At 22.1% G+C, this 26,234-nt stretch overlaps 1 protein-coding gene across 1 annotated transcript in view; it reads left to right on the top strand.

The window, feature by feature from the left end:
- The window catches only part of LOC117181356 (DNA replication licensing factor Mcm2), a 57,980-nt gene that overhangs the window by 14,954 nt on the left and 16,792 nt on the right, over positions 1–26,234 (top strand). The window contains exons 6-11 of the mRNA XM_033373945.1: positions 7,738–7,949; positions 10,288–10,480; positions 10,577–10,780; positions 16,005–16,236; positions 20,013–20,263; positions 24,382–24,546. Of these exons, the coding sequence (XP_033229836.1) occupies positions 7,738–7,949; positions 10,288–10,480; positions 10,577–10,780; positions 16,005–16,236; positions 20,013–20,263; positions 24,382–24,546 (1,257 nt within the window). The remainder of the gene's footprint in view (positions 1–7,737; positions 7,950–10,287; positions 10,481–10,576; positions 10,781–16,004; positions 16,237–20,012; positions 20,264–24,381; positions 24,547–26,234) is intronic.

The following is a 26,234-nucleotide window of genomic DNA, read 5'->3' as shown; positions in this document are numbered from 1 at the left end:
GTTGAAAATCCAACTATTACAGTTAAAAATCCATAATTTAAGTTGAAAATTCATCTTTTTTGTTTAAAATTCCACTATTCCAGTTGATGATTCCTCATTTTATTTAAAAATTCATCAGTTTAATTTTTTTTAACTGGAAATGTAACTTCCATTTTTTGTTGAAAATTGATCCTTTTTAATTAAAAATCCAACTATTTGTTTGAAAAATTGTTTTCTTTTGTTCGAAATTGAACTATTTTGTGGAAAATTCATGTATTTTATTTGAAATTTGTTTTTTTTGTTTAATAGAAAATTAATCCTCTCTTTTGAACATTCATAGTTTTCGTGGAAAATTCAAATATTCATAATTTTATTTGTAAATTTATCATTTTGGTTGAAAATTTAACTAACCCAGTTTAATATTCCATAATTTTAGTTGAAAATTCATCTTTTTGGCTTAAAATTTGTCTATTTCTGTTAAATATTCATCATTATGGTTGAAAATAATGAATATTCAACTATTTTTTTGAATTTTTTTTGAATTATTATTTTTTTAACTGAAGATGTAATTATTCCAGTTGAATATTCCATCACGTTAGTTAAATGTTTATCTCTTTAGCTTAACATTATTTTTTTTCTACAAATTTAACTATTCAATTTTTGTTTGAAAAATTGTCTTTTTTATTTAAAAAATCGTCTTTTTTGGTAAAAATTCATTTTCTTGGTTAAAAATTCATCTTTGGTTTAAAATGCTACTATTCCAGTTTAAGAATAATCATTTTAGTTGAAAATTCATCACTTTGTTTTAAAATTGAACTATTTAAGAACAAAATTAAACTAATTCGTTAAAAATTTCATCTTTTAAGTTGAAAATTCTTTTTTTTTTTTTAAATTCAACTGATTCAGTTGATGATTCTTCCTTTCAGTTAAAAATTCATCAGTTTAATTCTTTTTGTAAACTGAAAATGTAATTATTCCATTTTTGGTTAAAAATTGATCCTTTTACATTCAAAATCTAACTATTTATTTGAAAATTTGTCTTTTTTACTTCGAAATTGAAGTGCTCAGAAAATTTTTATATACCTGGAAAACCTGGAAATGTCAGGGATTTTTTTTAAGTCAGTGAATTTCTTTTTTATTGTCAGAAAAATCTTTCATAGTTTAAAAATTCAACTTATTTTTAAAAGTCATTTTTTTTTAGTTGAATTAAACAATTTTTGATTAAAAATTAAAAATCCTTTTTGAATGAAATATCCATATTACAACATTTTTTCTTCATAGTTCATCTTTTTTTGAATGACAATTTTATTATTTGATTAAAAGTTAAAACCTTTGGTTAAAAACTTTTTTTTTAAGGTTCATAATTTAAATGGAATATTCATTTATTTGGCGGCAAACTCAGCTGTTTTGTTAAAAATTCGTCTTTTCCTTGGCTAAAAGTTCATTTTTTACTGAGACTTTAATTATTATAGTGGAATTTTCAACTATTTTGTTGAAAATTGTTTTTTTTTAATTATTATTTTTTTAACTGAAAATGTAATTTTCTTTAAACTGTTCTTTTTTATTTAAAAAATTGTCTTGTATGGTAGGCATTAATTTTCTTGGTTAAAAATTCATCTTTGGTTTAAAATTTTACTATTTCAGTTAAAGATTAATCATTTTAGTTGAAGATTCATCTTGTTTGTTTAAAATTCAACTATTCCAGTGGATGATTCGTCATTTTAGTTAAAAATTCATCAGTTTAATTTTTTTTTAAACTGAAAATTTAACTATTCCATTTTTGGTTGAAAAATGATCTTTTTTATTTAAAAAATCATCTTTTTGGTGGAAATTAATTTTCTATGTTGAAAATTTATCTTTTTGGCTTATAATTCGTTTTTAAAATTATTTTTTTTTTTAATTATTATATTTTTAACTGAAAATGTAATTATTCCAGTTGAACATTCCAATCACGTTAGTTAAAAATTCATCTCGTTAGCTTAACATTATTTTCTTACTGAGAATTTACCTATTCAATTTTTATCTGAAAAATTATCTTTTTTAGTTAAAAAATCGTCTTTTTTGTTGAAATTAATTTTCTTGTTTAAAAGTTCATCTTTGGTTTAAAAATCAATTATTTCAGTTGAAGAATGATCATTTTAATTGAAAATTCATCGCTTTATTTTAGAATGTAATAATCTAAAAATAAAATTAAACTATTTGGTTGAAAATTCCATCTTTTAAGTTGAAAATTCAACTATCACAGTTAACTATCCATAAGTTAAGTTAAAAACTCATCTTTTTTGTTTAAAATTTAAGTATTGCAGTTGAGGACTCCTCATTTTAGTTAAAAATTGATCAGTTTAATTTTGTTTTTAACTGAAAATGTAACCATTCCATTTTTGGTTGACAAATTCTCTGTTTAGTCAAAAAATGATATTTTTAGGTAGAAATTAATTTTCTTGCTTAAAACTTCATCACTTTGGTTGAAAATTTAACTATTTAAAAACAAAATTCAACTATTTATTTGAAAATTTCATCTTTTAAGTTGAAAATTTCACTATTACAGTTAAAAACCTATAATTTAATGTGAAAATTCATCTTTTTTGTTTAAAATTCAACTGATCCAGTTGATAATTCCTCATTTTAGTTAAAAGTTTATCAGTTAAATCTTACATTTTTTATTTGTTAAAAATGACTGAAGATTAATTTTTTAACTAGCAATTTAATTATTACATTTTTTGTTCAAATTCATCTATTTTTGTTAGAGATTTATATTGATTGGTTGGAAATTCAACTATCTGATTGAAAACTCGTTTTTTTTTGTTTATTAAACATTGATTTTTTCATTTTTGATTCTAAATAAATTTCTGTTAAAAATTCATCTGTCTTAATTGAAAATTAATTTTTTTGGAAATTCAACTACTTGTTTGCAAGATGATCTACTTTATTAAAAAAAATAATTTATTGCATGCAGGTTTAACTATTTAGTTGAAAGCCGTTTTTTTCTTCAATGTTTGACTGAAAAAATTCGTTAAAAATTCAACTACTTCGTTAAAAGTCCATTTTTGCCATTAAAAATATATGTTCATCTATTTTGTTAAAAATTGATCTTTTTTAGTAAATAATTAATTTTTTTGGTTGAAAATTTATCTAATTTTTTAACATTCCTTGTTTTTTTCATGAAAAAAAATTTGTTAACTGAAAGTTTAACCATTCCATTCTTTCCTGAAAATTTATTTATTTTGTTAAAGATAATATAATGTATTGAACATTTACCTATTTTTTGAAAATTCGTTTTTTTTTAAGTTGAAAATTAATTTTCTTACTTGAAAATATCACTACTGATTTTTTGGCAGAAAATGGACCATTTTTAGTTGAAAATTCTGTTTAGTCAAAAAATGATATTTTTAGGTAGAAATTAATTTTCTTGGTTAAAACTTCATCACTTTGTTTGAAAATTTAACTATTTAAAAACAAAATTCAACTATTTATTTGAAAATTTTATCTTTTAAGTTGAAAATTTCACTATTACATTTAAAAACCTATAATTTAAGTTGAAAATTCATCTTTTTTGTTTAAAATTCAACTGATCCAGTTGATGATTCCTCATTTTAGTTAAAAGTTTATCAGTTAAATCTTTTTTTTAACTGAAAATGTAACTATTTCATTTATTGTTTCATTTATTTTTGTATAGAAAATTAATCCTCTTTTTTGAACATTCGTAATTTTCGTTGAATATTAAAATATTTCAATCAAATATTCATAATTTTATTTGTAAATTTATCATTTTGGTTGAAAATTTAACTAATCCAGTTTAATATTCCATAATTTTAGTTGAAAACTCATCTTTTTGGTTTAAAATCGTCTTTTTCTGTTAAATATTCATCATTGTAGTTGAAAATAATGAAAATTCATCACTTTAATTGAAAATTTAACTGTTTTGTTGAAAATTAATTTTTTTTAACTGAAAATCTAACAAATACATTTATGCTTAAAAATGAATCTATTTTAGTTTTAAATTAAACTATTTGGTTAAAAAATTTTCTTTTCTAGTTGAAAATTTATGCATTTTTTTGAAAAATCGTTTTTTTCCTATAAAAAATTAATCTTGTTTGAAAATTCTTATTTTTTCATTGAAAATAAAACTACTTGATTGGCGATTCCAAATTATTTGAAATATTTTAGGAAATTTGTCATTCTTAAATATTTTATAGTATCTTGAAAGATTGCAAGGAATTTTCAGTTGATTTCAAAAATTTAATGAGATTTCAAAGGATTTGAAATATTTGAGGTTATTTTGATTGATTTCAACAAGTTTCAAGGGATTTCAACAATTTTAAAGGATTTCAAAAGATTGTAAATTATTAAGAGAATTTTTAATTGATTTCAATATTTTAAAAGGATTGATAAGGGTTTAAATAACTTTTAATCAACTTAAGAAGATTTAAAGAGCTTCAAAAAGTTACAAAATATTCGAAATATTTGAAGTTTTTTTTTTCCTAATTTCAAGGAGTTTGGAGAGTTTTAAACATTTTAAAGTGATTTCAACAAATTTAAAAGGATTTCAAATATTGTAGGGTATTTAAAAAGATTCCAAGGAATTTTCAAGTATTTAAAAAAAAGTTCAATGGATTTAAAAAATTCGATAGATTTTAATCATTTCAAGGCGTTCCAAAGGATTAAAAAAATTTAGGATATTTTTTAAAATTCCCAGGCATTATTAAGAGCTTTATAAACTTTGAAGTGATTTTTAAAGATTTTAAAGGATTTGCAATATTTTAGGGACTTTTAAAAGATTCCAAGGAATTTTTCAATTTTCAATTTCAATAATGAAAGGGAATTTCAAAGGATTTGAAATATTTTAGGGTATTTTTAAAGATTACAAGCCATGTTCAAAAGCTTTAAAAAATTACAAGGAATTTCAAAAGTTTGTCAAAGATTGGAAATAATTTAGCGTATTAAAAAAAAATGTTAAGAAATTGTTAATAGATTTCAATAATTTGAAAGGATTTTATAAATTTTCAAGAGATTTCAAAGGATTTTAAATATTGTATAGTATTTTGAAAGATTCCAAAGAATTGTTAATATATTTAAAGGATTTTAACGATTTCAAGGTATTTCCAAACATCCAAGTCATTTTCAAGAGCTTTAAAAACTCTTAAGGAATTTAAAAAAAGTTCAAATTATTTGAAATAATTTAGCGTTTGATTCCATTTGTTAACAGATTTCAGTTATTCGAAGGGATTCTAAAGGATTTTAACACTTTTAGGATATATTTTTTAATTTCCAGGAATTTTTAGAGCTGCAACAGTTTAAGGGGGTTTAAAGGATTTGAAATATTTTAGAGTATTTTAAATGATTCCAAGTTTTTTCTTCTTCAGAATTGCAAGGAATTCTAATGAGCTTTTTAAATTTCTAGGCGATTTCAAAGGAAAACCGTAAATTTTTCAAATCAAATTCAAAGAAAAGCTGTAAAAGGAATTCAAAACAATTCAAAGGAATTCAAAGGAAAGCTTTAAAACGTTTCTTATTATTTCGAAAGATTTCAAAGGATTAAAAATATTTTAGCATATTTTGAAAGATTCCAAAGAATTGTTAATAGATATCAATAATTTGAAGGGGTTCCAAACTTGTTTTTTTAAGTTTTAAGTTAATTTTAAAACTCACAACGCATTTTCGAGAACTTTAAAAAGTTTCAAAGGATATCAAAGATTTAAAATATTTTATGAAATTTTTTACTCATTTAAATAATTTGAAGCGGTTTCAAAGAATTAAAAATATTTACTGATATTTTAACAAATTGTAAGGAATTTTCAATTTATTTTAGAAATTGAATGTGTTTTCAAAGGATTTGAAATATTTTAGGGTATTTTAAAAGATTAGGAGCCATTTTAAAAAGCTTAAAAGACTTGCAAGGAATTACAAAAGATTTGAAATATTCTGAGTATTTTAATAATTTGAAGTGATGTCAAAGGATTAAAAAAGTGTATGGAATTTAAAAAAAATGCAAGAGCTTTAAAAAGTTGCAAAAGGTTTTGAAGGTTTTTAAAGGATTTACAATATTTTAGAGTTTTTTTAAAGATTCCAAAGAATTTTGAGTAGATTTCAATAATTTAATGGCATTCCAAAAGGTTTTTACAATTTTTAGGGTATTTTTAAGAATTCCAATGCATTTGAAAGAGTTTTAAAAAAACTCAAAAGATTTGAAATATTTTAAGGAATTTTTAATTCTTAAATAATTTATGGTATTGTGAATGATTCCAAGAAATTTTCAATTTATTTCAGTAATTCAATGGAATTTCATCGAATTTGAAATATTTTTGGACATTTTAAAAGATTCCAAGTATTTTTAAATTTGTTTCAACAAGTTTCACGGGATTTCAAAGGGGTTTAAAATATTTTCGGGTATTTCTAATAATTATAAGGAGATTTCAAGAGCTTTAAGAAGTTTCAAAAGTTTCTAAATATTTTAGGTTTTTTTTTAATTCCAATGAGTTTTAAAGAGCTTTCAAAATTAATAAGTGATTTAAACATATTTTAAAGTTTTTGACATATTGTAGCGTACTTTTAAAAATTCTAAGGAGTTTTCAAGAGCTATAAAAAGTTTCAAAGGATTTGAAATATTTTAAGTTTTTTTTATTCGCAGGGATTTACAAAGGCTTTAAAAGATTTTAAATGATTTCAAAGAATTTTAAAGGATTTAAAATATCTTAGGATATATTAAGATTTGAATAATTTCAAGTGATTCTAATGGTTTTTGAAATATGCGATGATATTTTTGAAAATGTTAAGGAGTTTTCAAGAAGTTTAAAAAGTTTCAAAGGATTCAAAATATTTTAGTTTTTTTTTTAATTCCAAGAACGTTCTCAGAGCTTTAAAAAATTTCAAGTGATTTCAAAAGATTACACAATTTTTAAAAGAATTTGTATGAAATATTTTAGGGTATTTTAAAAGATGGTCGAGGATTCCAATGTTTTACAAGATTTTAAAAGCTCTCAATACATTTTAATGCATTTTCCATTATTTTAGAAAATATCAGATTTCGTCGAATTTTATCATATTTTAATGTATTTCAAGGAATTTATTCACAGGAAGTGAGGGATTGCGTAGAGTTTCAAAGATTTGAAAAGATTTTCAAATATTTTTGCTGCAATTCATTTGAAATTCACCCTGATTTTTAAAAATAATTCAGAAATATTTTCAATTCTTTCGAATTTTTTTAATTCACGTGAATCAAACAAAATTCACACAATTCTAACTGATTGAATTCAATGATTTTTTTTATCTATTTGAATTGTATTTAATTTATTCAGGTTTTTTTTTTTTAATTTACCTTGAATTTTTTGGATATTATTTACTTGAAATGAAACAAATTTCGCTCAATTCTACTAAATGCGATCAATTTTTAAACAATTTTTTAGATCTTCTTTATTTAATCTTGAAACCATTTAAACTTACCTTCGATTCTTAGCCATTTCATCAAATTCTTTTGAATTCCCTTGAAATTTTCTAAACTTATTTCAAACTTACTGAATTCAATAAATTTTTTCATTTCTTTGCATTTTTATGAATTTCAGCGAATTATTTTTCATTTCTCTAAAATTCGTATGAATTCATTCTAGTTTTGGATTTAAACATTTTTTTTCAATTCATTTGAAATTACTTTGTTAGGGAATAAGTAAGGGAATTTCGAAAATAAAGTTTTGCGGCCACCCTGTATTTTTGTGTTTTATTGATTATTTATTTTTCATCAATTAAAAATATGCAAATTTTTAGTCGAGCTTCGTCGTTGAGTTCCCAATTCTTGCTAGTAAGGAACAAGTATTGGCCTATTTTCTACCTGAAGCTCCTTTCCAAATGCTGGAGATTTTTGACGAAGTCGCGAAAGATTTGGTGTTGACGATTTTCCCAAGTTATGAGAGAGTCACGACAGAAATTCATGTCAGGATTTCAGAACTCCCTCTCATCGAAGAACTGCGTACTTTTAGGTACGTTTTAATTTGAAAACTTTGTTTCTTTCTGAATTTTGAGATACAATTTTCAGACATCACACTTTATCCCATATTTTTTACTTTTCCCCTTTTTAAAAGATTTTTTTTTCTTCAAAAAAATGTCTTAGTCTCGTTTTAATTTTTTGACTAAATGCGAACTTGGTTAATAGAACCAAATAAGAAAATCCAACTATTATTAATTTGAAAGTTAATTCTTTTTAAATTGAAAAAATCACTTCTTATATTTTTGGTTCAGAATTAATCTATTTTTGGATAGAAATTCAATTATTTTTTAAATTTTGCCATCAATTCAACTAGTTGAATCAATTTATTGAGTTACAGATTTAATTATTTTGTTGAAAATTCTTTCTTTTTTCTTTTGTTAAAAATTAATTTTCTTAACTGAAAATAGAACTATTCCATTTTTTTCTGGAAATGGATCGTTTTTAGATGAAAATTCAATTATTACATTTTTTGTTCAAATTCATCTATTTTTGTTAGAGATTTATATTGATTGGTTCGAAATTGAACTATCTGATTGAAAACTCGTTTTTTTTGTTTATTAAACATTGATTTTTTCATTTTTGATTCTAAATAAATTTCTGTTAAAAATTCATCTGTCTTAATTGAAAATTAATTTTTTTTGGAAATTCAACTACTTGTTTGAAAGATGATCTACTTTATTAAAAAAATTAATTTATTGCATGCAGATTTAACTATTTAGTTGAAAGCCGTTTTTTCTTCAATATTTGGCTGAAAAAATTCGTTAAAAATTCAACTACTTCGTTAAAAGTCCATTTTTGTCATTAAAAATATATGTTCATCTATTTTGTTAAAAATTTATCTTTTTTAGTAAATAATTAATTTTTTTGATTGGAAATTTATCTAATTTTTTAACATTCCTTGTTTTTTTCATGAAAAAAAATTTGTTAACTGAAAGTTTAACCATTCCATTCTTTCCTGAAAATTAATTTATTTTGTTAAAGATAATATAATGTATTGAACATTTACCTATTTTTTGAAAATTTGTTTTTTTTTTAAGTTGAAAATTAATTTTCTTACTTGAAAATATCACTACTGATTTTTTAGCTGAAAATGGACCATTTTTAGTTGAAAATTATTCTTTTTTTTTTCTTACACATTCTATATGGTTAAAAAGAAATCTATTTTGTTAAAAAATCTTTTTTTTTCACAAGAATAATTTTTTAACTTATGTTTTAACTTCCATTTTTACGGAAAATTCATGTATTTGATAAAAGATTCATATTATTGTTTGAAGATTTAATTATTTGTTTGAAATATCATTTTCTTTTGTTAAAAATTAATTTTTGGAAACTGAAAATTTAACTTTCATTTTGGTTAAAAATTAACCTTGATCAAATATTGAATAATATTGTTAGAAATTCAAATACCTGGTTGATCGTTGAATTCAATTGTTCAAAATTAGGTTAAACCATTTTTTTTTTTTTTTTTTTTTTTTGTTAAAAACTAATTTTTGTTGTCGAAGATTCATCATTATGGCATATATGAAATATTAAGTATTATATTTTTTAGTTAAAAATAAAATGTACATTTTATATTATAATTTTTTGTATTTATTTTACTTATTTTTTTATTTCATTTATTTTATTTTGTTAATTTAGTTGATTTGTTGTATTTATTTTCATTAAAAAATTATATATTTCAATAAAATTCACTTGGTTGAAAATTGAGCTAATTGATTAAAAATTCATTTTTTGCCAAAAATTTAACTAATTTGTTGAAAGATCTTTATTTTTTGTTTAAAAATATTTTTTCTACTGATAATTTAACCATTCTACTTTTGGTTAAAAATTGATCTTTTTTAATTGAAAATGTAATCAGTTAGTTGGAAATTCATATATTAAAAAAAATTTTTAATTGAATATTAAAATATTCTATTTTTGGTTAAAAATTAATTTCATCATTTTTGGTCGAAAATTTTTTTTCTGGACAAAAAATTTGTCCTATTGAATTGGAAATTCAACTGTCTTCTAAAAAATTCATCTTTTTCAATTAAAGATTAAACTATTTGGTTAAAAATGCAGCTCTTTTTGGTTGAAGTTTAATATTTTCCGTTTCAAAATTCGACCATTGAGTTGAAAATTAATCATTGTAGGTTGAAAACTTAATTTTTTTGTTGAAAATTGGTTTGTTTCGCTTGTCAGTTCAACTATTTTGTTTGTAATTCCAACTGTTTAGCTAAAATTAATGTTTTGCTTGAAAATTCAACTAATTCATTAATTAATTATTTATTAATTAATAAATTTGTTTATTAATATGATAATTAATGGAAGATTTTTGTTGAATTTTACAGAAAACTGCACGTGAATCAATTGGTGAGAACTCTCGGCGTAGTGACCGCAACAACAGGAGTTTTGCCACAACTGTCAGTCGTGAAATACGATTGTAATAAATGTGCCTGTATTTTGGGACCTTTTGTGCAATCACAAAGCACAGAATTCAAGCCCGGATCTTGTCCGCAGTGTCAGAGTACTGGGCCATTCATGGTATTTAATTATTTTCCCAATTACTATTCCTGTAATTAACTTATTTTTATTGATGAACTGCCTTCAAATAAATTATTATTTTTTTTTTTTTTTTAGATCAATATGGAACAAACTCTCTATCGTAATTATCAGAAAATTACGATTCAAGAATCACCAGGAAGAATTCCAGCAGGGAGAATTCCGAGGAGTAAAGATTGCATTCTTTTGTCGGATCTTTGCGATCGTTGCAAACCTGGAGACGAGGTCGACGTCACTGGAATTTACACAAACAGTTACGACGGTTCTCTAAACACGAACGAAGTAAATATCCGGATTATTTCTTTATTATTGACAGGTCTTTTGGTTCTAAACACTTTTTTTATAGCGATGACACTATTTTGAAAAAAATGGTCCGCTAATGCTAATCATTTTCTTTACTTTTCCGTGAAAAATCATTTTCAACTTTTCGCTAATTTTCTATAATAATATATTTGACATAATATGATCGGACTGTTTTTTTTATGAATTAACAAAGTAGTTGAATTTACAACTAAGTAGTTACATTTTTTATCAAAAAGGTAAATTTTCAACGTAGTAGATGAATTTTCTATAAAATATATCAATTTTTAACCAAATAATTGAATTTTCAAATCAGAAGATTAATTTTACAATAAAAATATGAATTTTTAGCACATTATATAAATTTTAAACTCGATAGTTTGAGCAGTGAATTTGTAGACGAAAAATCTGTCCACGTTCGATTTCAACAGTTTTTAGATAATTATTTAAATTGTTATGTTTTTCAATTGTGCTATTATTTAGATTACAATGCGTAATTCAAAACTTTTTTACATTAAAAATTTTCTATTAAAAATTTTTATTTTTAAGCTCACATTTTTAATTTTAAAGAATTTTTAAATGCTTTTTTAAAGACTTGAACAAATAAAAAATAAAAGCATTTGATTTTGAAAAGTTGGGATAAAAAACATTTTCATTTAATAAATAAATTTTTTTAAATACATCTGTACTTTTAGTAATAAAAAGTGAAAAAAAAACTTAAACGGTTTCAATTTGAAAGTCTTAGTCATTAAACAAATGTGAAAATGTGACTGAAAGTTTATAAACTATTTTCAACTTAAAAATAACTTCATAATAATATATTCTTAACTGAAGGATTTTATTAAATATAAAATATTGTTTCAGTCTAAAATATTCAAATTTTAATCCATTCAATTTGAAATTTTTTATTAAAAACAAAAAGATTAATTATTGCATGTTTAGTAATATTTGAATTTTTATTTAAGACAAGTAAATTGAAACCAAATATTTAAAAGTAAAGAATCTTTAACTGAATTGTTTGACTTAGAAAACCTGAAATTGTTAAAATTTCGAAGAGCCTTTAAATTTTAAACGTTACAATTTTAATTGTTGAATATGAAAAATGCTTAATTTGTAAGTGAAATTTTTAAATTTTGATGTATAATTTACAAATGAACGTTTGTAAAAAAAAATTGAGTTATTGTAAGAGATATTTAGGAGTTTTAAAAAGATTAAAAATTATCATAAAAATTTTAGAAAGTTTTCTTAAAATCTTGTAGAATCTTTTTTGAAAATCTTTTTAAATATTCTCTGAAAATTATTTTTCAATGTGAAAAATTATTTTTAATTTTCCTAGGAATTTTAAGAAAATCTTTCTATTCTTTTGAAACCTTTCACAATTCTTGAAAAGAATCTAATTTTTTTGTTTAAAATCTGCGCATATCTACATTTTGTTTTATATTAGGCTATCATTTCAAGTTTTACATTAAGTTTGAATTTTTTCAAAACTTCTACATATCTCTTAAAATTACTGTCTACTGAAAATTTTAGAAAAAATTCAATTATTTTGACAGATATTTAGGAGTTCTGAAAAAAATTTCAAAAATAATTTTTAATTTACAATAACTTCTAGATTTCTCAAGATTTTGAAATAAAATTTTGAAGCTTTTCAAAACTTCTACATACCTCTTAAAATTACTCAAATTTCGCCCACAAATAAGAAATGTTCAATTTTTATTTATACATCCAAATTGTAAAGAAATTTTCTAAAATTCGCAGGATTTTCTGAAAATTGTAGAAAAAATTCCATTAATTTTGACAGATAGTTAGAAGTTTTGAAAAAGTTTCAAAAATAATTTCAAATTTAAAACAAATTTAAAACAACTTCTAGATTTCTCAAGATTTTGAAATAAAATTTTGAAGCTTTCCAAGGATGTTTAAACTATTTAAAAAGAAAATAATTTAATTTCTAATTTAAGAAGTGTTCAGTTAAAAATTTTGCAATTTTTAAATATTCAATTTTTCTAGCTTAAAATTCCTTAAAATTATATAATTTTGAAAATTTTAAAGTTCATTGATTGATTTTTTAATTTAGAGCATTGAAAATGATAGCGTAGATTTATATTTTTTTATATTGAAAAATTTTAGTACCTTTAATTTTATGCGCGTAAATTATTGAGCATTTCAATACAAAATTTTTTAATTAAAAATTTCAATTTTAAAAGTTCAAAATTTAACAGTTCCACTTTGAGTGCTTTAATTTGCAGCTAAGTTTTTGGTACCGCAAGTGGAAATTTTTTTAGCTTTAGTGATCCATTTTTTAAATTTTATTGACCGTGAAAAATGTTTGCGAACCGGGGAAAAAACGGGAAATGACCGGGAATTTATTTTGTAGATTAAAACGGCCACCCATTTTTTAATAAAAAATAAAACGTATTTTCTAAAAACAGTTTAATTTTGTGTCAAATAGTTGAATTTAGTTTTAAATTGTTGAATTTCCAAGCCTAAAGGCGAGTTTTCTTCAAAACAGTTCAGTATTCAACCGGAGAATGTAAATTTTTTAACAAAAAATAATTTTCTACCAATTACATAAATTTCCATATAGAAAGATTAAATTACTAACAAAAAATACGAATTTTTGAAAAAAAATTTAGGGATCTGTGATACATAAAAATTAACTTTTAAAATTTTAATTGAATTTTCAACGAAAAATGTAATATTTCAGCAAAAAAAAAAAAAATAATAAAAAATAAAACAGTTGGATTTAACAAACAAAAACGAATTTTTACGTAATATGCTTGTATCATTAACTAAAACTGATTAATTTTAGATAAAAAAATTACATTTTTAACCAACAACATTGCTTTTCTACGAAAAATGCGAATTTTCCACAAAATACGTCAATTTTCAGCCAAATAGTTCAATTTTACATCAAATTGTTGAATCATCGTACTGAAAATACGACATTTTGACAAAACACAGTTGAATTTTCAAACAGAGAATATAAATTTTCAACAAAGGAGTAAATTGTTAACCAATCAGTTGAATTTTCAACAAAATAGTTAGAATTTTCAGTAAAAAATTACATTTTTAATAAAAAATTAATGTTCAACTAAAATGATGAAGCTTTCAGCAAAAAAATAAACTTTTAAGGAAGCGGTTGTATTTTCATTCTGAAAAGATGATTTCTCAATGAAAAATGTAATTGTTGATATTTCAACATAAAATAAAAAATAAAAAGCATTTGGATTTATCTAATAAATACGAATTTTAAAGAAAATACTTGAATAATTAACTAAAACAGATTAATATTCAACCAAACAGTTGCACTTCTAACCAAAAATATTATTTTTTCATCAGAAATTGCGAATTATTCTCAAAATACATACATTTTTAGCCACAGTTGAATTGCATACCAAATTATTGAATTATTGAACCAAAAATACGGAATTTCTATTAAAAATTTGAATTTTATAATCGAGACTATGAATTTTCAATTTATAAATATGAATTTTAAACCAATCAGTATAATTTTCAACAAAATATTTAAATTTTCTCTTTAAAAAAATGTATTTGTAACAAACAAAAAAAAACTAAATCTGAGCTGAAATTATATATCTTTATCCAAAAAAATTAACTTTTAAGAAAGTCGTTGAAGGTTTAACCAAGGAGTTGAATTTTGAATTTAAAAATATGAATTTTCCACAAAAAATGTAATAGTTGATATTTCAATCATTTTTCAAATATTATTTTTAATTGAAAAGATTTGTACACAGTGCATGAATTTTCAAAGAAATAATTTAATTTTCTACAAAATTGTTGAATGTTCGAGACAAAAATACAATTTTATACAGAAGCAGATGATTTTTCAACAACAAAAAAATGTCAATGCAATTGTTGAATTTTCAAACCAAAAAGATGAAATAAAAAATAAAAAAAGTTGAATTTTTCGCGATTGATTGAATTTGAAAGTTTTCTCTTCCAAATTTTCGGTAAAGAAAGTACTTTCTTTGATTAAAAATTTTTTTTTTGTTTTGGGCTGAAAACTCAAATATTTGGTTAAAAATGGTTATTTTCATTAAGAAATTCAAATATTTGGTTACAAATGGTTATTTTCATTTATAACTTAAACCATGTGGTTGAAAATTTATTTTTTGTAAAAAATTCGCCTTTTTTGTAAAAAGTTAATCCTTAGTTTTGAAAATTGATCTTTTCTAGTTCAGAACTTAACAATTTGGATGAAATTTTCAACGAGAGTTGAAAATCCACATATTTTGTTAAAAAATCGGTTATTTTTTTTTGTAGAAAATTATATTTTTCTTTGCAAGTGAATTGGCTTGTTAAAAAATACTGTTTCGGTTAAAAATTCAAGTATTTCAGTTAAATATTTATCATTTTAGTTGAAAATTCACCTTTTAGGCTGAAAATAAAATTCATCTCTTTTTTGAATATTCATTTTTTGACTAAAAATTTAATTTTTGGCTAAGAATCATATTTTTTAGGCAGAAAATAAAATTCATCTCTTTTCTTGAACATTAATTTTTTGACTAAAAATTTAATTATTCAATTTTTGGCTAAGAATCATATTTTTTAGTTGAAAATTGATATTCTTTTGTAGACATTAATCTTCTGCAGTCAAAATAAGTGTTTTGGTTGAAAACTAAACTGTTCTAGTAAAAGATTCATCATTTACGTGAAAATTCGTCTTTCTGATTTAAAATTCAACTATACCAGTTAAAGATTTATAATTTAGTTGGAAACTCATTATTTTTTTTGGAAATGCAACTATTTTTTTTTGTTTTTTGAAATTTCGTTTTTGATATGGAAAGTAGTTTTTTTAACTGATAATTTAAATTATTCCAATTGAATAATTCACAATTTTAGTAGAAAAATCATCTGTTTGAATAAACATTAATTTTTTTAACTCAAAATTTAATTATTTAACTTTCGGTTGACGATTTATCTTTTTTAGTAAAAATTAACGTTTTGATTCAACTATTTCAGTTGCGGATTCATTGGTTTAGATGAAAACTCATCTTTTTGGTTGAAAATTAAACTATTTTATTGAAAATCCATTATTTTTTTGTTAAAAATTGCTATTTTTCAGTACAAAATTTAAATATTTGTTTGAAAATTTCTTTATTTTGCAATTTTTTGCTCTGTTGTCCGAGATCTTTAAATATTATAATCTAAATTAATGCTAAAATTATCACATTTCTTTTCGCAGGGATTTCCGATATTTTCGACAGTCCTTTTGGCGAATCATTTGCATGTGAAAGATTCGAAGGATATCATCGACTCGTTGACGGAAGAGGAAATCAGCAGTATTAGAGAATTGAGCCAAGATCCGAGAATTGCTGAGCGAATCGTAAGCAGCATCGCACCTTCGATTTACGGACACGAGTATGTCAAACGAGCCCTGGCTTTAGCAATTTTCGGTGGAGTTGCCAAGAATCCAGGTATTAAAATGGGCATTATAAATTTCCAAAGAAAAATAGCTTTTTCATGGAAATTATTAATAAAATTTTATTTTTCATACCTAAAATAGAGTCAAAGTGTAAATTATTCAGTTTTAAAATAAAATTTTTTAAAAATATTTTGATAAAAATTTTATAAGTAGAAGTTTCTTCTCTTTTTTTTGAAAATGTTGTCTTTTATTTTAATTTTTATTTATTTTTGGCTGAAGAGGGATCTTTTTTTATTTTAAAAATTACAAGATTTGTTTAAAAAAATCGTCATTTTTAGTTGAATTTGACGGTTTTTAATTTTAATATTTTCTGCTTGAAATATCAACTATTACATTTTACGTTTTGTCTGTGGTTTAAAATAAACTATTTTGATGAAAATCAGTTGTTTTTTTCGTTAAAAATTGATTAAATGAAAATTTAGTTTGTCCGTTTTTTGTTAAAAATTCACCTCTTAGTTTTTCTTTTCTTGAGAAGTTATCTTTTTTAATGAAAATTCAATTATGTGTTTGAAAATTGAATTTTCCTTAGGAAATGACCGGGAATTGTACGATACCGGGGAAACAGGGAAATGACAGTGAATTTATTTTTTGATCGGGAATTTTACAAAATTTTTAGAATAAAAATTGTGTCCAACTTTGATTTCAACCGTTTTTTTAACCATTTTTCACATTGTGATTTTTAAAATGATTATATCATTCAGTTTAGAATACTTAATTCGAAAATCTTTTGCTTTAAAATTTTTCCATTTTATATTTTTAATTTTTAAAAGCATATATTTTAATTTAAAAAATTTCTAAATGCAGTTTTAAAGGCTTAAAAAATTAGAAGTTTTTAAAATCGAAGATTTTTTAATGAAAAAGAGGGTGGCCGCCTGAACGAGAAACCGGGAATTTTACGAATTTTCAGAAGAAAAATATGCCCAAATTCAATTTTAACCGTTTTTAAAATAATTAATGCGCGGTTTTGAAGATTTAAACAATTAAAAATTAAAAGCATTTTAAGTTGGAACTTTTTGATAAAAACCAGTTTTATTTTATCAACTGTAAATATAAATAAATAAATTATCTTAAAAATGGGCCTGTCCTCTAAGTATATAAATCTTAGCAATAATTTGACCAAACAATTCTGATCGAAATTTTCCTACAATTTTTGAAAATCCTGCAAATTAAAAAAAAATCCTTAAAATTTTCCATGTTCTTATTTGGTAATTTTTTAAATCTCTTAAAATCTTCTTAAACTTTCTGTTAAAATAATGTTCAATTTTCCTGAGAAGCTTAAGAAACTTTTTATTCTTTTGAAGTCTTTCACAGTTCCTAAAAAAATTCTAAATTTTTTGTTTGAAATCTGGAAAAATCTACAATTTTCTGTTAAATTCAGCTTTAAGTATTTGAAATTATGTCACGTTCTAAATTTAATTAAAATCTTCTTAAAACTTCTAAATATCTCTTAAAATTACTCTAATATTTAAAAAAAATAATAAGTGATCTATTATTATTTATAAATTAAAATTTTTTTTTAATTTGTAGGATTTTCTTAAAGTTATATACAAAAGTTCATTCATTTTGAAATATATTTAAAAGTTAAAAAAAAATTCAAAAATCTTTAAAATCTTCTTAAACTTTCTGTTACAATAATTTTTCAAAGTGAAAAATCATTTTCAATTTTCCTGAAAAGCTTAAGAAATTTTTTATCATTTTGAAGTCTTTCGAAATTCTTAAAAAACTGCTAAATTTTTTATTTTAAATCTGCAAAAAAGTACATTTTATTTTAAATTTAGCTGCAAGTATTTGAAATTATTTCAAGTTCTAAATTTAATTCGAATCTTTTTAAAACTTCTAAATATCTCTAATATTTTTACGAATAATAAGTGTTCTATTATTATTTATAAATTCAAAATCAATTTTTTTTTAGATTTGCAGGATTTTCTAAAAGTTATAGAAAAAAATCAATTAATTTTGAAATATATTCAAAAGTTTCGAAAAAAAATTCAAAAATTATTTTGAAAAATTTTAAACCACTTCTAAATTTCTCAAGATTTTGAAATAAAATTTTAAAGCTTTTAAAGGATGCTTAGACTTTTTAAAATAAAAATAATTTAAGAACTGTTAAGTTAGAAAAATTATGTTTTAGTTGTTAATGTTTCTAGTTTAAAATTACTTAAAATAATGTAATTTTGAATCTTTGAACTCTATAATTGGTAAAAGTTCAAAATTTGCATTTTATTTAACATTTTTTAAATGAAAAGTATTAGTACCATCCATTTGGTGCGTGTACATTTTTGAGCATTTGAATACACAATTTTTGAATTGAAAACTTTTTAAATTAAATTTTACAAGTTTGGAATTCAAGTGTTCCATTTTGAATGTTTTAATTTGTTGTTTATTGTTTATTACTTTATAGGGACAAATGTTTAGAATATAGTTTGATTTTTTAAATTTCATTGACCGTGAAAAATTTTTGCGAACCGGGAAAAAATCGCGAAATAACCGCGAATTTTTTTCTTTAATTAAAATGGCCATCCTGCTTAGAAAATTATTCTTCTTGTTTGAAAATTCATTTATTTTGGTTAAAAATCAATTTCTTTGATTAAAAATGTAACTACTATGTTAAAAATATTTTTGTTTGTTAAAAATTATTTTTTCAGTTGAAAACTGGACATTTTAGTAGAAAATTAATCTTCTTGTTTCAAAATTCGTCTTTTTGGTTGAAAACTCACTATTTTTGGTGGATAATTTGAGTATCTCGTTAAAACCTCGTTATTCCGATTAAAATAAATTTAACTATTTTATTGAAAATTTTTTTTTTTTTTGTCGTTGAAAATTAATTTTTGAACTTAAAAATCAAGTATTTCATTTAAAATTGATCGTTTTTGTTTAAATGCAACTGTTTGTAATTTAATATAAAAATATTTTTTGGTTGAATTATCGATTATAACATTTTACGTTGTTTGTTGAAGACTCATCTCTTTGATTTAAAATAAATTGGTTTTATTAAAATCAGTTCTTTTCGTTAAAAAATGATTAAATTAAAATTCTACTTGTCCGTTTTTTGTTCAAAATTCCCCTATTTTAGTTTTTTTCTTGAGAATTGAACTTTTTAATTGAAAATTCAACTATGTATTTGAAAATTGTCTTTTTTTAAAGAAAATTCTTCTTATCTTATTATTGTTATTGCTGGAAAATTTTTTTTTTTTGTTTAAAAACTTATTATTTTTGTTTGAAATTCAAAGTTTCTCGTTCAAACCTCCATTTTCTTTGTTGAATTTTTTGTTATTGAAAAGTGAACTACTTCATTTTTGGTTATAAATTTATTTTTAGTTGCAAATATAGTTATTTCGATTAAAATAAATGTAACAATTCTATTGAAAATTTTTTGTTGTTGAAAATTAATTTTTGAATTTAAAAATCAAGTATTTCATTAACAAATTTTTGTTTAATTCAACTTTTTTAAATTTAATATTAAAGTATTTTATGGTTGGAATATCAACTATTCGAGTTTTGCCTTTTATGTTTAAATTCAACTGTATATTTTTTGTTCTTAAGTTATTTTACTTGGTTAAAAAGTAATTTTTACCAGGGTGACCAGAATAGTGATCAGTAATTAAAATAATTTTTTTCTCTTTAAACTGAATGACTTAATCTTCTAGTTTATTTTTACAAATAAACTATAAACTTTTATTTATTTGTAATTTGTATAAAAAAAAACTATTTGTGATTTATTAAATTTAAATTTACGAAAGATAATAAATAATGTATTGTAACATTTAGGCAAAAAGCACAAAGTGAGAGGAGACATCAACGTTTTGATTTGCGGTGACCCAGGAACGGCGAAATCTCAGTTTTTAAAGTACACGGAAAAAATTGCACCGAGAGCAATTTTTACAACTGGACAAGGAGCTTCAGCTGTTGGTCTCACAGCTTATGTGAGAAGATCGCCACAAACTCATGAATGGACCCTTGAAGCTGGAGCTTTAGTTCTCGCCGATACGGGAGTTTGCCTTATTGATGAGTTTGATAAGGTATTTATTATTATAAATATTTAAATCGCAATATGGCAATATGGGAATTTTTTGACATGGAACGAGATTTTGTTTAAAGAGTTAAAACAAGGATTTAAATTTTGACTTGAAACTGATTAATTTTTGTTTTTAATATTTTCATTTTACATTTTTATTTATGAATTTATCTCTTTTGTTTCTCGGAAATTCAACTACTCGCGGCTAAAAGCTACTGTTGTTAAAAATTAATTTTTGTTTGTTTGACGATTCATTTTAATTGAAAATTCAACTTTACTCTTTCAGTAGAAAATTGCATTTTTTTTCTGAAATTTTTTTTTTTTTGTTAAGAATTAGATTTGTATCGGAAGATTCTACTATTATATTGTTGGTTGAAATTGTATCTTTTTTGGGTGAAAATTCAACCGTTTGGTTGAAAATTGATATTTTTTATTTTTAAATTAATCTATTTTTTGATAATTTATGTAATTTGTGAAAATTACATTTTTTCTTTAAAATTTAACTACTTGCGGTTAAAAAGTAAGCACTTTTGTTCAAAATTAATTTTTTGTTGTTGGAAGATTCATAATTTTAATTGAAAATTCATCTCTTTTTAAAAATGTAACTACTTTGTTGAAAATAAATTCAACTATTCTATTTTTGGTTGAAAATTTACCTTTTTTGGATGAAAATTCATCTTTTTGAAAGGTATAAAATTGAGCTATTCCAGTTGAAAATTCATAATTTTAGTTGAAAATTTAACCGTTCCACTTTGAGTTGAAAATTGACCTTTCCTAATTTAAAATTGGACAATTAGGATATAAATGTGTATTTTTTAAATTGAATATTCATTTATTTCGCTGAAAACTCGCGTATTTTGTTTTTAAAGAAACTACTTTTTTGTTAGAAAATTATGTTTTTTTTTTTTGTTGAAAACTTTTTAGTTTGGTTAAAAGTTAATTTTTTCAGTTAAAAATGATTCATTTATTTCGTTGAAAACTCACGTATTTTATTTAAAAAGAAGTACTTTTTTTGGCAAAAAATCGATTTTTTTAAAATTGAAAATAATTTTTTTTTCTTTGAAAGTCAATGTCATTGTTTAAAAAATTTTCTTTTTGGTTAAAAATTAAATTTAAATATTAGTTTAAAAAAAAATTATTTAGTTATCATTAAATATTATATTATTATTAGTTTAATATCTAGTTAGATATTCATTATTTTTTTTGCAGATTCATATTTTAGAGTAGAAATAAATTTGCTTGGTTTGAAAATAAACTCCTTTTTTGAAAATTAATTTTTTCATTGAAGATCCACCATTTTAATGAAAAATTAATTTTTGTTCTTGAAAAATGAACTATTTGATGGAAAACTTGTTTTTTCTTGGAATGAAAAGGATTTTTTTTACCGAAGATTTAACTATTTTATTGAAAATGTGTTTTTGGTTGAACATTCATCTTTTGAATGAAAATTTAATTTTTGGTTGAAAAATGATCTTCTTAGCTGAAAATTGGTCTTTTTTTTTGTTGAACATTGATTTTCTTAGCTTAAAACTTAATTATTTAAGTTTTGGTTTACAATTTTTTTTTGTAAAAATTATGATGTTTTAGTTAAAAGTTCAATTATTTCCTTTGAAAATTGATTTATGCCAAAAGAAATCAATTTTTAAATCAAAAGGAATGAATATTTAACAAAATAATGGAATTTTAGTGAAGAAAAAAAAATTATTTGAGACAAATTGTTAATTTTTCAAGAAAATTTTAATTAAAAATTTATTTATTTGGTTGAAAAATGAGCTGTTTGATTGAAAACCTGTTTTTTCTTTGAATAAAAAGGAATTTTTTTACTGAAAAATTAACTATTTTATTGAAAATGTGTTTCTTTTCCGGTTGAAAATAATTTTGTTCTTAAGCTGAAAATAAAAATACTATTCCAGTTGAATATTTCATAATTTTAGTTAAATATTCATTTGTTTTGGCTGAACATTAATTTTTTGACTGAAAATTTAATTATTCCATTTTTGGTTGAAAAAAGATCTTTTTTAGTTGAAAATATAACTACTTTGATTAATGTTAAACTCTTTTGTTCAAAAATAATTTTTTGTTTGTTTTAAATTCATCTATTTCCATTGAAGATTCTTTATTTTAGTTGAAAAATTTTCTTTTTTTTTGAACGTTAATTTTTTTTTTTTACCGAAAAATTTAACTATTGCATTTTCTGTTGAAAATTAATTTTTTTCTAGCTCACAATGCAACTATTTGGTTGAAAATTATTCTTTCATTGAAAATTCAATTATTTCGTTAAAACTCATGTATTTTGTTGAGCAATTGTATTTTTTGGTAGAAAATTAATCTTATTGTTTCTCTGACCGAGAATTTTACAATTTTTCAGAAGAAAAATCTATCAACGTTCGATTTCAACAGTTTTTTAAATAATTAGTTTAATTAAAACCTTTTTCAATTATGATATCATTCATTTTACAATGCGTTATTCAAAACTATTTTACTTCAAAAATTCTTAATTTTAGATTTTGATTTTGAAGGTTATATTTTTAATTTAAAGAATTTTAAAGTGCAGTCTTGAAGACTTATACAATTAAAAATTAAAAGCGTTTGAAGTTAAAAAATGCTTGTAAAAAAAACAGTATTATTTTATCAACTGTAAATATAAATAAATAATTTTTTAATGGATCTGTACTTTAAGTATTAAAAAGTAAACAATTTATTTGATAAAACGGCTCTAAATTCGTTCAAAGTTTAAGAATTTCCAGATTGAAACTTTATAAACGATTTTTTACTTAAAAATAACTTAATAATAATATATTCGTAGTTAATGGATCTTATTAAATAAAAAAATATCGTTTAAGTCTAAATTATCCACATTTTAACTCATTTAATTTGAAAACTTTTAATTAAGGAAAAGAATAATTATTTAATATTTAGCATTATTTGACTGTTAATTTAATACGAAAAAATTGAAGCCAAATATTTAAAAGAAAACAATTTGAAACGGAATTGTTTTGCATAGAAATATTTGAATGTTTAGATTTTCGAAGAACTTTTAAACTTTTAGCGTTACAATTTTAATTAGTCTATTTAAAAAATGTTTAATTTATAGGTGAAATTGTTAAATTTTGACGCATATATAACAATTGAACACTTATTATTTGTTTAAAAAATTTGAGAAATTAAAAATCTCTTAAACTTTCTGTTAAAATAATTTTTCAAAGTGAAAAATCATTTTCAATTTGCCTAAGAATCTTAAGAAATTTTTTTATTTTTTTTTTGAAATCTTTCACAATTCTTTAAAAAATTCTAAATTATTGTTTGAAATCTGAAAAAATCTGCATTTTATTTTAAATTTGGCTTTAAGTATTTGAAATTATTTCAAGTTTTAAATTTAATTTGAATCTTTTTAAATTTTACAAATATCTTTTAAAAGTACTCTAATATTTTTACAAATAATAAGTGTTCTATTATTTTTTATAAATTAAAATTAATTTGTTTTAATTTGTAGGATTTTCTAAAAGTTATAGAAAAAATTCCATTCATTTTGAAATATATTTAAAAGTTTAAAAAAAAAATTCAAAAATTATTTTGAATTTGGAAAAATTTAAAATAAAAATAATTTAAGAACTGTCAAGTTAACAATTTCTTTCAATTTTCAATGTGTCTAATTTAAAATTACTTAAAATAATATAATTTTGAAAATTTTTAAAGTTCATTGCTTGATTCTTTAATTTAGACTTGAAACTGTTGTCCTATATTTATATTTTTGGAACTTAATCTGAATCTTTGAATTCTATAATTGATAAAAATTCTAAAATTTGCAGTTTATTTGCATTTTATTTAATATTGTTTAATTGAAAAGTGTTAGTACCTTCCATTTGGCACGTGTAAATTCTTTAGCATTGGAATACACAATTTTTGAATTGAAAATTTTTTAAATTCATTTTTACAAGTTTTATTACTTTATATGGAAAAATTTTTAGAATATAGTTTGATTTTTTAAATTTCATTGGCTGTGAAAAATGTTTGCGAGCCAGGAAAAACTGGGAAATGACTGGGAATTTTTTTCTTCTATTAAAACGGCCACCTTCTTCTGCAATTAAAAAAAAAAACAATATTTATTTCTTACTTTTCTAGATGAACGATCAAGACAGAACTTCGATTCACGAAGCAATGGAACAACAAACAATCTCCATTTCCAAGGCTGGAATAGTCACATCGCTTCAAGCTCGATGCTCAGTCATTGCAGCTTCCAATCCCATCGGAGGAAGATACGACGCCAGTATGACATTTTCAGAAAACGTAAGAATAATTTAATCAGAATAAAATAAGAGTGATACTCAAAAAAACTCCTGAAACAATTAAAATCGAGAATTTCGACTCAATTTTCCTATTTTTTTTTTTTGAGGGCATCGTCGTTATAAATAAATAATTATAAAATATTTGTATTTTAAGAGGGTCGAGACTTGACCGAGAAAGTGGGAATTTAATTTTAAAAATTATCTCATTTTATTCGCTCACTTCTTAATTATCCTGACTTGAACAGAGAATTTTAGAAACTAATTATCGTTTTTATTTTAGGACAGGGAGTTTCTTTAAGGAAATATAATTTCACTTGAAAGAGGGATTTTTTGACGTGAAACAGGAATTTTTTTAAAGAATTATAATTCGGTTTTAGAAGAAAGGAGTTCTTTTTTATAAAATCCCTGTTCCAAGTCAGAATTCGTGACAATTTAAAAGTTCCCTCTACCAAATTAAAAAAAAAAATGCACTTTAACTAGTTTTTATAGTTTTTCTGAATTATAATACAACATTTTGTTACATTTTTCGTTTCGAATTTATCTTTTTAAATTAATAATTCAACTACTTGCGACTAAACGTTAAACTCTTTTGTTAAAAATTAATTTTTTTGTTTAATGATTCATCATTTTAATTGAAAATTCATTATTTTTTTGTTGCAAATATAACTACTTTGTTGAAAATCATATTTTAAACTAAAAATGTAACTTTTAACTTTCTCAAACTGAAATTTAACTTTTACATTTTTGGTTGAATATTTATTTTTTCTAATTAAAAATTCAAGAATTATATTTTCAACCTAAAAGACAATTGTCTAATAAAATACATGAATTTTCAACTAAACGAAAAAAAACATTTTCAATTAAATAGTTTAATTTTGAATTAAAAAATATCAATTTTGAACAAAAAATTGATCAATTAAATTTTCAGTCAAAAAATAAATGTTAAAAAAATGAGTTTTTAACTAAAATTATAAGATATTCAACTGTAATAGTATTTTCATCTTCAGTAGTTCAACTTTTAACCAATTTCTTGAAATTTCACACAAAAATGTGCATTTTTAATCATAAAAAGATTAAATGTATACCAAAAGGCATGAATTTTCAAATAAAAAAGACGAATATTCAACAAAAAAGTTGAATTTTTAACAAAATATTTAAATTTTCAATAGAACATATAATAGTAGATTTTTAGGGTGGCCACTGAACTGGGAAACCGGGAAATGAACGTGAAAAATTCTGAAAATGACAGTGAATTTATATTTTAATCGAAATTTTACAGATTTTTAGAGAAAAAAATCTGTCCAACTTTCATTTCTACAGTTTAAAAAAATAATTAGTTAAATTGTTTTAATTTTCCAACGTGCATTTTAATTTAAAGAAATTTTAAATGCAGTTTTAAGGACTAAAAAATTAAAAATTAGAAGCGTTTGAAATCGAAGATTTTGGAAAAAAAACCTTTTTAGTTGATAAACGGTGAATTAATTCATTTAAAGTCGGTAATTATTGATAAAATATTAAAAACTAAACAAAAATAAACTTTGAACATTGCAATTTTAATTTTTCTATTAAAAAAATTTTAATTTCTAAGTAAAATATTTGAATTTTGATGTAAAAATAACAATTGAACACCTATTGCTCTTATTATTTTTTTGGTCAAATAGCCCACGGCCTAATTTAAAATAAAATACA

The sequence above is a fragment of the Belonocnema kinseyi genome, chromosome 10 (assembly GCF_010883055.1).
Source record: "Belonocnema kinseyi isolate 2016_QV_RU_SX_M_011 chromosome 10, B_treatae_v1, whole genome shotgun sequence".
In the NCBI taxonomy this organism is placed as follows: Eukaryota; Metazoa; Arthropoda; class Insecta; order Hymenoptera; family Cynipidae; genus Belonocnema; species Belonocnema kinseyi.
This window is presented reverse-complemented; position numbering and strand designations above follow the sequence as displayed.